Source organism: Melozone crissalis, unplaced genomic scaffold (genome assembly GCF_028551555.1).
Source record: "Melozone crissalis strain CALT ecotype California unplaced genomic scaffold, PUWL_Pcris_2 ptg000002l_1, whole genome shotgun sequence".
Classification (NCBI taxonomy): Eukaryota; Metazoa; Chordata; class Aves; order Passeriformes; family Passerellidae; genus Melozone; species Melozone crissalis.
The window spans coordinates 22,565,869-22,578,393 of record NW_026535780.1 but is presented as its reverse complement, the minus strand read 5'-3'; the positions used below and the strand labels follow the sequence as shown (position 1 = coordinate 22,578,393).

The window sequence follows — 12,525 nt, the reverse complement described above, 5'->3', positions numbered from 1 at the left end:
ACTCAGCAGTACGAGTAGCCAGGAACAACATCACTGAACAGTTAATGCAGGCTGGTCAGCAAGTAGAAACGATTATTCCTCATTATTTTGTTTACAATTTTTTCTAACTATGTTGTAATATGTCAAGAAATCTACCAGAGCAAGAGACAATTTGTTTCAAAGTGTCATCTGCACATTGGAGATAAGAAATCAAGGACACACATTATGTGATTTCCTATACAAAATACAGCTCATGCTTTGGAACTACACAAACTGTAAGCTTTCTAGTTTGAAGCTTGCAAAAGACTTAATTGACTTAGAATCTTTGATTTCTACATATCTAGCTTTATTTTTTCTAGGGGCTTTATTACTAATGCCTGATCTGGATAAGTTTAAGGAAAGATGGTAGCTCTGGGCAGTATCAGCTGCCAAAAATAATAGTTGTGAAAGCCTGGAAAGGGGTTATAATGCCAAAACTGAGTCATTAGCAGTGGGAATAAGTGAACTAGCTGCAACAAAAAAATTCCCCACGTGTCGAATTAAGTATGGTTTTACCTCAAAATATTTGAACAAAACCTAAGCTATAATTCATACAACTGTTGCCTCTTAGAAAATGTGACCACTAGGCCTGTCTCTATAAAGGCAAACACAAACAAAGCAAATTTAATTTTTTTGCTAAACAACAATCTTGGTTCTCCAGCAGACACTTCCCTGCAGCTTTTTGTCCTCTTCCATAGCTCTCAAAGACAGTTTTAATTGCAATGATAGTATTCACCTGTCATGCAAAGAAGTTATTTAACCATGAGCTCACGTTTAACCAAGAATCCCCAAGTTCTGTTTTGCTAAAAACCCACACACTGTGGCAAACACACTTATTTAGAAGGATGACTATGGCAAGAGGGAGGAAAACCACAGTCAAATGCTGTATTTTTCAGCAGCATCTCTGCTTAACAACAGAAGTCAGAAGCAGAAATGAAAAGCTGTATGAAACAGTCCAAACTCTAAGTACAGAAATTGAAGGCTGCTCCTTTTTCTCTTTACTGCTGTGAACTGTAGACACTGGAGATCTGAAAATGGCATGGCAGTGTTTGGAAGAAGGAGGAAAATGGTGTATTGGCAAAGTACGTGACACAAACAAACAACTGTTCAGAAACAATTGCCTTGGAGAAAAAACCTTTTTAGTTAGAAGAGAGCAGATTCCTGTTTTCTCTGAATCTCATTTCACTCTTTTTTAAGACAAAAATTTTCATGTATATTACACTAACACATATGAAAAACATCACTGATTTGAGCAGAGCTGAAGCCTCCAACACACACATCATTCCCCCCCAAAAAAGGCCAAACAATGAGAAACCTGAAAAGCCTCTTAAAACCCTGCATACTTCAAATAATTTCCTTCTCACTTGTTAACCTATCAGTAAGACAGTATCATGTTAGTAACCAATATGAAGTAGTCCCACTAAAGCACAACAATGTCATTGTGTTTTTTCTTATTCATCATATATTGTGTCACATATTACCAGTACCAGAATAATTTCATTCCTACTTGGAAACTAGGGGAAGTGCTACACAGTCTGTTACTGCTGTGTTTTTAATTTCATCCTTGTGTTTTACAGATACTTCATTTTTCCCCACTAGCGGTTTTGGGTAATATTAAGACTTGATAGAGAGATGAGTGTTGACCCCTAAGTGCTTTTCAAAGAATTTCAAGATGATGACATGCTTCTATATTTTCCTGTGAGCTGATGTTATCCTCCCAGCTTTAGGATTCTTGGCTAATTTGGATTTGAAAAATGCTGGGTGCACACCACTTATCTGTCCACAGGTACATTTCTACAGCTGAGCAGAGAGCCAGCATCAGTGGACTTCCCCAACCTGTCATGTCACCATAAATAACAATACCAATTATTCAATATACATTTTGTCAGAATGCTAAAAGGTCTCAGACATGGACACAATTTCCAGCTAGGAGAGAAATAATTAAAATATCTCCACTTCTTAACTAATCCCATGTTTTTAATAAACATCTTTTTGTCTGTAGGAAAAAGCTACAGCCATCAGCCTACTTTGAGATTGTTGAATGAAGGCTGTATAAAAGTATTATGCTTCAGTATTAACTACTGAAGCATATGATTTTAAAACTCAGTATAAAAATGTGAACTTTAAAACTAAATACATGCTAAATATCTTAGGCTGGAAAACAGATTTTGTCCAGTTGAGAAAGAAAGATAGATAACAGCTGGGTGCCTAATGTTTCTTTCAGTGACGCTTCCTTTTGATTGATGTATTTGCTAGAAAAGAAGGTTTTACAGAAGATATATTCATTTCTTGAATCTCAGTCCCTCAGATCGTCGGCGCTTCCTCTTGGAAATTCAGCTATTCTTGGTTCAGAAACAACTACTGCACAAAAAATGCACCCAGAAGACAGGAAGTGTGTGTGTGTTTTATCTTCTCCAAGCAGGGCCACCTCAGTGAATGAGGCAGAACACAACACAAACTGGAACTCTGAGTCAGACACCAACCCAGACTGCAATTTTTACTTCAGCTTCCTGAGCATGAATAAACTGATTGCTCTGTAATAAAGTTATTCTTTTATTAAGATATTTTACTGGTTTAGGGCCAACTGTCTTAAAAATATAATTCTCTCATTAGGTGAACAGAAGTTGCAGTAGCAGGAAATAAAAAGTTTTATGCAGATTTTTATAAGGAAAAAAGTCTTGGCAATATATACCAGAAACATTACTTTTAAATTTGATTTTGAAGTATTATTTATATAAAACTAGCAAAAGAACTCTACAGAAAAATAATATAATATGTAGAAAATATGGTCAAAAGAGAAATAATATTAAATAGAGTAGAATGTTGCAATACACGTGGTTCACACAACATACACAATTCAATCTGACCAGTGGAACACCTACATTTTGGGCAAATGTAGGATACTTCAACATCCACATTCCTGTGTATCTTGTGTGATTGACAGTGTGAAATCATGCTACAAACCACTTGCCTGTTAGATAATATTTTAACCTTCCTCAGAACTAAGATTGTATCGTATCTGTGTAGAAAACAGACTTTCCTGGCACAGCTACAGACCACCAATATCCCCATTTCATGAAGGAAAAAACCAAACAACCAAACCACCAAAAAAAGAGAGATGACTTACAGTGAGGTAAAAATATAGCCTCATATAAGTACTTTCAGGATTAGCAGTAGTACTAGGATTAAAATTATTTAGTTGTACAAAGTATTTGCTGTCCCATCCACCTCAGCCTCCTTTGTATTTTTATTACAGCTTTCTGTATTTTGACAGCAGTTTGAATGTTACATACCTATATATTTCAGGCAGTAAAATATATTCCACTATGGTACACTCTCAATTTTCAACACCGGAATAATCAGATACCCCAACTGGAGATGTTTTTCAAAACTATGTCATATAATTTCTTCTCAGGATTGTTTTGCTTCTCTTCAAATTCTTTAAAAACTGAATTTGGTCCTAAAGTTAGGACATTTAAATTACAAATACTCACTATAAATTTAATATGCAACATCTGCTTAATTTAACTTTTTCCCTTATCTATATTGAGGTCTTCGGCTGACTAATAAAAATAACTACAATTTCACTATCTGAATAATAATATATACCATGGCTCTTTCAACTCCATAAAACATATATACTAATAGTCCTATTAGTATATTTATTTAATTTTATTTAAATTTACATCTGTCCTGCAGTTTATAAAATAAATATCAAATAGAGTTGTAATGAAAAGATGTGAAAGAAAACTCTTGTCTTCTGAGAAAAGTTGTTCTTTAAAAATACATAACTTCCTTTTAGCTGACTTTGGAAAAAAGCTTCTATACATCTTCAACTAATAGAAGCTATAAAAAAACTTTTTGTAATATTGGAACCAGTTGAGAAACCACAAGTATTCAAATGCAGGAAATCATGATTTTATAACATTTTAATGTGATCTACTCTTGGGAAACAAAGTTAACCAAGCCCTATTTCTGTACAGGAAATATTCCACTGTACAGTTGTAATACATTGTGGTGAGGGGTACAGCTGCAATTTTTTCACCTGTGATGCCCCACTGGTATTGTGGCTTACTGAATTGCATCAAGATTGCCTTCCTGTCCGGAAAGCCCTCTAAGTACAAACACGACTCTAAGCCCAGGTTTTATTTTCCCCTGGTATCAGAATATGGTAATTTAAGAGCCCTGAGAAATGCTTTTTAACCTTTTAGAAGAAATATGTAGCATTCTTTTATTAGGAACTACGTTCTTTGCCTTTTTAAAACAACATATGACTAACTTATCAATTTATCAGGCTAGCAGGTTCAGAGCGAATGCAGGTGTGTGGAGTAATGTAATCTGTCACAGATACTGGCTTTTTTCATTATGGAAAAATTACTCTGAACACCCTTTTTTTAAAAGAAAGCACAGAACAGCGCTGGGCTATAACTGATTTCTGCAGAAATTTAAAGAGGAAAATCATGTACTGCTAATTGTCAAAATTTTATACTAATTGTCATTCACCTCGAGACTGAGTTTATGCGACAATCACTTGCCTTTTGAACAGCAAAAGTAACAATATTTCTTTAATTTATTAGCTCGTAATGTATTGTTTCAGGCATTGAGAAACAAAAGTATACAGATTGGAGATCTTACATTAGGGATTCACCTACTTCTTTCAACACCCTTTATTGTCTCTTTCTGATACAGGAACTATCTTCCACATTTCATTTAAGGTTTTTAATTTTCTAGGCTTCAGTATTTCTTAATAATACAAGCATTATGATGTTGAAACTCAGTCACCTCTGACCATTGAGGTTAGCAGTCTATTAACAAAATGTACCTTATAATTTTCAGTATATGAGCTGTTTTGACCACACATTCTCACCACAGCAAAGCCTGACTCCTATGAGAAGCACCACAAAGTCACTGTACAGCCAGAAGGACTCGGGTTTGCAGAGTTTCATAAATCAGAGTCACAAAATCGGAAGAGTACAGAACACAGGCAGAGTGTAAATCTGTCATTAAGATAATCTGATGGTTTCGTCAGTCCTCTGGCACCCGGTAGAGTTTTCACTGGCTCAGTAACCCCTAAGGGTAAATTTCACTGTGATGCACAGGCAAATTATGCACAACTTCCATTAACATTCCCAACAAGTTACGCTTAACTCCCTGCAGACTGCACAGGGAAACTCTAGGACAAACGATACAGTCTCATCTTGATGCAGGGAACACTAAGATCACACAGCAAAATAATTAAGATTATACACACACAAACCAGTAACAAAATAGTAAAGTCTGAGATAATCCTATTCTCAGGCAAAGAAGTTCACAAATAATATTTAAAGCTGGAATTCCCTAAGAGAACAGGCTCTGTTTCAACATCTGCTTAAAACTCCAACTTCTTTAGTCCCTATTTCCTTCCTTGCAAGAAAATGAAGACAATATTTATAATTAATAGACAGAGTCTGAACTCTGGAAAACATGCAAAACTCAAATCAGAAAATTTGCTCGCCTGCAGATCATCTGAAGGGTAAGGGGCTCAAGCTACAACAAACCTACAGGCCTCTTACACAGACCAGCTGTTTATGTGATGACCTGCACCCATTTTTGTGCTCATGCACAAACAGAAACACTGCATCTACTGCTGAGAAAGAGGTTACCTATATTAGAATAAATGGCATTTGTTACACTTCTAGTTTATGATCAGGTATGTTGAATAATAATTGCTTCTTTTCAGGTTTCTTGCAACTCTTCACAAAGTAGAGAAATAATAAAAACATGGTATAGAATCTTTATACAGTAGTAGTATGACTAATACAGTAATTTTGAACAACATCCAAAGGTAGAATTAACAAGAAATGTAAGGTTTAAAAAGCAGACAAAACACCAAATTTGCCTTCTGAGCAATTCACAACAGCCAGACAAATTATTTCTTCATCCACTAAAAAGTGCCATTATTTGAAGACAGTACTGAATTGTGTGGCAGTAGGTTCAGTAACTTGCAAGCCAACAGGTTTATCAAGAAGCATGGTTGAACTTTACAGCTTATTATCTTGTAACACCGCAAGCTTAAATTACTAACCTGTCACACACAAATCATCTGGATTTCCAAAATAGTTGTTGCTTTGGGAATATAAGAAATAAATCAAAAATTTGTGGTTTCTCAGAAAGCACTTTTCCCAGACTCTCAAATGCCCAGCTGAATATTTTAGCCCCAACAGGGAATGAAAAGTAAAAGGGAAGCAGAGTCAGCCAAAAATGAGGTATTCTCTGTTAAAAGGAAAAATTAATGTCTTTGACATTGATCATAATTCTTTTCCTGTTGACTGTCATGTCAAATCCTTCCTGGAATAATGACTTACAGTACGTCCAATGTCAGTCATTCTTAAGCTCATGCTTCCTTAAGCCACTGTTTAAACAGCCACAAGGTGTTAGAACATGACTATTTATTGGATGACAGTGTTGAAAAAATCAGATTCCAGACTAGCAAGTTTGCAAATGCTTTATTTAAATAGCACATGCATGTAAGGCAATGTAACAGACAATTTTTTGAATCCCTGCCCTTTGAAGTTGGAAATAGTTTATGTTCTCCTAAAAAAGATTTCACCACCTTTGGAAATGCTCTGTGTGAATTTTACCACAGTGGTTTTATTTATGTAGTTTTTCCTTCTGAAATCCCAGTTAAGCCCTTGCAACCTCAGAACTATACTCACTGCCCTAAAATATTCTTCAGTAGACTGAGATTTGGTTAATTTAATCACCCCTTTTTTAACCTGTGCTCTGTATCTTAGGACACTACATAAAGAAGAAAGGCCAAAAAAGGAGACCTCAGCACGCATTCTTGGTTTCATCAGCTGTTATAATGCTGACTACACGTGCGTGCAATAGGAGTCCTGGCAGGTACACAAGGGAAACATCCCCAAATACAAAAACCTGTCAGGGTTATAGTTCAGCAGATATTTTATTTTAACTTCATATGGAGAAATGAGCAAATGTTGTAGTTGATCTTTCTTTTGTTTAACAGCTTGCATCTCCCACTGGATGACAATCCAGGAGAAAGAATTTTAAGTCTGTGTTAGTGATGCATCTTAACTAAATCAGATAACTCAGAATTTGGAACACTACACAGTGTATGATTACTTTGATTAGATAAATCTGGTTTTCTCCTGCTTTTAAATTCATGCCACTTGGGTAAATGCTCTTGTTGACAATTCATAGCTTTATTTGAGATATGGGGCAGTGCCAGCAACATCCCTCAATGGAAAGATAACTCTACAATGGAATGACAATAAATAGGAATCTCTGTAAAAGGTTCACTGGATAAAAACAGGCCTCCAGCTGTGCAGGAGATATTTTGTGTGTCCTGTTCACCTGCCTGTACAGAAAAGCAGAGTATTTCCCTGATGGCATATGAACTGTTTTCCTACCTTGGTGAGCCCCACCCAATCTTTACTCTCCCCAGCCAACCTAAACCTGTCAACCTTGTTCTTGGTAAAGATAAATGATATAAAAATAAAAGCCAGATTACATCAGAAAAGTATAACAACATCACAGGCAAAGATAAACATAAATCTGAGATTCTTAAGACTGCAGGAAGACACAGGAAGACTTTGGGGAAACTAGACACACAGTGCAAGTACAGTTTTAAGCCCCGCAGCACAAATATTCAACAGAACCTTCTTTGAGGTTAAATATCTAAATGTATCTAGCTTCATATTGTATCTGCACAATGTGAAAGTCACTACTGAATCACTAACAGATTTTTCTCTCCTTTTTTTTTTCTGCTTTCCATCTTTTGAATTTTAAAAATATCACAGAAATGAAGATGACTTGTCCTTTCTCAGATATGGACCTGACAGATCCAAGGAACTGTAAAAGCACAGTTGAATTTAGTATCACACAACAGCTCTGGAATACACATCTTTGTTATGATGTAGAATAAATTCTTCAATTATTCTTTATGTTCTGGGACAGTGGAATTATCTGCATAATAATAAACTATTGTCTGATATCAGAAATTACTCTTACTCCTTTCATCCCAGTGCCGTACTTCCAAGGCAACTAGAACAATTGAAATGGAGGAAATTGCCACAAATTCTCTTTCAACTGTCCTAGTAGCCATAGCAAGTCAATGCCCTCATCATTTAGAAGATGAAGAGAGACACAATGAAACCCCTACTCTGAAATTGAGACTGTCCAGCCCATTCTTGTTCCTAAAGATGCTCATGTATCTTCTACAATTCTGGTATCTCTGCAGGAGACATTTCAACATACATTCTAAACCAAAATCTGCTTGAAGGCTATTACCATGCTTCCAAGTTCTGGGTGAAATGCATTTCATGGTCAGATTTCATAGGAATGAGAATCATCACTGCCCACAGATTCCAACTTCAAGTGGCAGCACACTACAAGGCCATCACAGAGCAATTAGAAGACCTTTGCCCTGTAATGATGAGCTGGTTGCCTTACAGAATGTAGTTTAATGTTAAACTGGGAAACTGTGGCATGCCTTAAGTCTTCACATGTGAATACTCACTGAGACAAATTTATAAACATCTGCACAGTTTTTTGTTACAGAAATTATCTATGACCTAAATGTAGCAGTAACTAAAATTTTGGAGCAAGATCAGTAGGTTATTTCTCACTGGTTCATGAACAGAAGACATACATGTCTTTCTTTAAGCACAGAATAAAATAGGCTTTTGAAGTTGCTCATCTTTAACCACAAAACTTCCTCTTACCAGCAGTCTACTTGAATTATTTAAGTTTCATCTGTTATAATGGAAAAAGTCTCAGAGAGCATCCTTTTTTTTTAACTTACCTATATATCAATCATCAGTATTTTAACAATAATGGAATTGCTAATTTATCTTGCTTTTTAACTTTTGAAAAAATTTTGTGAAAATTTTCCAAGTTTGGACTTCCCTCTAGTCCTGAGGTGGTCATATGATTCTCACATCAATACTATTATTCACCTTTGAAAGGTGTTTCCTCACAGACTAGTTATCTGAAAGAATGGTAAATCAAACAGAGCCAAAGGAGATTTACAACATGTGAAAGTGAGACAAAAAGGACTTAAAAATTATATAGTGTTTGCCGTGTCTGTTAAACAGGGAAAACAACAAACTCAGATACTTTCCACCTCCTCAAAGAAATATAATCCTCCTGCAATTTCTTGCAATCAGATCTAGAATTCTCACTTCCTTCAAACTATTAGATACAAGCTCTATTTCAAACTGCTAAAGAAATGCCATGTGGTATGCCATGGCAGAGACATCAGTTCTTCCTGTTCCCCCCACAAATAAAAGCAACAATGTTTGGACTGCAAAAACAAAGTATTACAAACTTGACCACTGAAACTGCTTCCCTTTGCAAAAACACAAGGTAAAGCGCAAGAAAACAGCTCTTGGGGCAATTCAGAAATAGGAGCAAGGCAAGGTTCAACAGAAACAATATAGTTCATATCAACTCTTATGATCTGAAGCTGTTCTCTATCCTTTGGCTGTACCAGATAACACGCACCTTCAATATTTAGAAAAATTCTCTTTATGGTGAAGCTTTTCCAAGTTCCAGGAATTTGAATAATAGCTATAAAAACACAGAGTTCTAAAACCTACCCATGATTAAAACGTTGTGCTAAAAGTTTAACAAAGACAGAAAGCTAGATGAAATGTCATAGCAACTTACTCAGAAAGAAAGAACATGCAACTGGAAAACTTCAAGGAAAAAAACCCGCAAAAATTCAATACAAACTACAGAAGGGCACCTTTGACTGTATCTTTGTGAAGGAGAGGATTAAGGGAGACTGGTAACACAGCTGGGGACATTATGGGTCCTCCTTGCATTTGAACATATCCACAATCCTGGGAAAGTTTTTAAAGTATATTTTAATATAGCTTAGTATCATTATTGTTTTTTAATTTAGAGCCTTTTTTCCAAAAAAGCTAAAGTCTTTGGCTTGCAGATGTTTCTCTAATGTTTCATTTCAAGAATGGAATAAAATAAATACTGTTTTATCTTTTTTCTCTTTGTATTTAATTAATTTTCCATATGCACTAAATCCCCAGTATATTAATTAACATGTATCCACACAGGGAAAAAGTGGAGCTCATAAAAGGCCTCATGATTAACTTCAATTACAATCTGAAGTTTGATATGAGTATTTAGTAAATGCAATTTACCTAAAGAAATTAAAATTTTTCTCTGCATTACTTATTCCACTCACATAACTCTGTTAAGATTAATAAAAAAATGCACACTGCCCAAGTTTAAAATGGCTGCTCATCAGGTGTATGGCCATTTCTGGAAAATGTAATAAATCACCACCCTGAGCCAGGCAACAATTACTACTATAATTAATGGCCTTCAACCAAAGCGTGGATCTTCTTGTAGGCATTTCTGCACATCATGGGTCCAAAGCAGAATTTTTGACTAAATGTCCTCTAATTTGGCTGATATCCTTATATTTTCTCTGGTGGCAGAAATGTGAAGAATCACATGAATGTCAGAAGAGGCTGACAGAACCTGACCCTTGGTAGTTGGGTGCTTCTCACTCTCTGAGGCAACAATAGTGAGCTGGATCTTCTCTTCTCTACACCATTGTATGGAAGCACAAAGCAGAACCTGTGTGCTACTGAAAGTCCAGCTTTGTATGCCCATTTGAAGAAGAGCTGGTGTTCCCCTTGGACAGGGTCATATCGTTCCACAAGCACATACATAATGGTTTTCATGATGTCTGTTAGCTATAATGGGAGTGTAATGTAATTAAACCAAAACCTTGGTGTGCTGTGCTCCAAAAATACCAGCCTGAAAGGAGGTGAAATCCTGGCTTTCATAGCAACCTAATAGGCCATCAAGACAGCCTACAATAACACAATGTTGATCTTTGATTCAAACCTCATGCCAAGTGGAGCTGATTTTTTTCCAGTTAATTCTAATTTTCATGTAACTGAAAGGAGCTGACATTTGGCTGTCTTGAGGGCAAAGAAATTGGCAGGACACTTACATGATCTCACCGACAGTATGTGCACGGTAATAACATTATACCATTTATCTGAGGAAGATTATCCTACTTATTCATAACTCAAAGCATATTGGTGAATAATTCAATTTTAAAAGCAATTTTTAACATCACAGCAATAATGAAATAGAATTCAAGAGTTTTGGACAAATAGGAAGAACTGGGAAATATTTATTTCCCTTGACTCACAACACTATTCTGATTAACAACCAGATTGAAATTAAAAAAAATGACAGGTCCAATTTGTAATACAAAAGGGAAACAGATTACGAGAATTAAAATTGAGCTAAAATCAAAATATGTATGCAAGGAATAAGTGAATTTAAAAAGAATTACACTAGACAGGAGAAAATGTAATGACCCAATTGCATACATTAGAAAGCAAAACTTCCAGCACATTAAGGATCAGTGTAATTTTCAGGTATGGTCTATTTTTAGGGCATGGAGACTGCAGTACTCAGCCTTCCTTAAAAGAGAAGTTCCATGCTCTCACACAGTCAAACCACACCATCCACTTCAACCCTCTGAAGGTAAAATGAGAGAAACCAGACCCTTTCCCCCTACCCTGTGGATCTTACTAGGGGCAGTGCAGCCATCTGCCATCACAGAAATAGGAGAGAACAGCCAGATTGGAGCTTTTACTTCAATGATTCCACTAGAACTTGGGAATTTCAGACCAGGTCTTTCCTCATATGTTTCAGTTTCAAACCAAATGAAGTCTTTATGCAAAGACTGATGGATGAAACCATAAAAAGAAAGAATAAAAACTGTATGCTCACAAACTAAACCTGATAAACTTGGCTATAGCTTATTATGCAACATAAAAACTGCAGAGATAAGTGGGTAAAATGTTTATACAATTAGTTTTGAAACTAAAGATATGCTCAAGCTGTGCAATGTACCTCATATTGGTTTTATAGAGCTCCTGACATTTGTTTTGTGCTCCTTTTTAATAAATCTGAGTTTGAAAACTTTCACTTTACAGCAGTAATATTTCCATTTGTTACTGAAAGTAGAAAACTCATTACCCACCTGAAGAACATCTCCAAGGTCAGCAGTGCTAATATCTGGGTCTTCAGTGGTATTAAAAGGAACAGGGTTAATTTTTACAAGAGTGAGCACTCTGGGTTCTGGGTATCTCCACAGCATCATTCCTGGACTATCCTCAGTTTCATTGTAAAACACAACTTCATAGGCATTGGGCAGCTTTTGTGCTTCTGTCAAATGAAAGAAAGCTATAATCTGTTACGCAATTTCTAGAAAGAAACATGCTGGTTTATGAAACCAAAGTGATTAAAAAGAAATCCCTTGGGATCAAAAGGAGAGAAAATAAAAAAGCAATTTCCCTGACTTTTAAAACATTACAGCTTAATGGAAAGAAATCAAAAAAGTCTTTTAAAGTATTTTTTTTTAAATTCTAGCAGATGTCTTTTCAACTGCTTTTCCAAAAAATATAAAGTTATTCATTGTAAGAGCAAGTAATGTCTAATAGGTTACTACTATTT

General features: G+C 35.7%; 1 protein-coding gene across 3 annotated transcripts in view; it reads right to left on the bottom strand.

Annotated features, from left to right (window-relative positions):
• VPS13B (vacuolar protein sorting 13 homolog B) overlaps positions 1 to 12,525 on the bottom strand; it is a 433,545-nt gene that overhangs the window by 70,054 nt on the left and 350,966 nt on the right. For all 3 annotated transcript variants that reach the window (XM_054270120.1, XM_054270137.1, XM_054270129.1), the window contains exon 39: positions 12,053 to 12,237. In XM_054270120.1, coding sequence (XP_054126095.1) covers positions 12,053 to 12,237 — 185 coding nt within the window. The remainder of the gene's footprint in view (positions 1 to 12,052; positions 12,238 to 12,525) is intronic.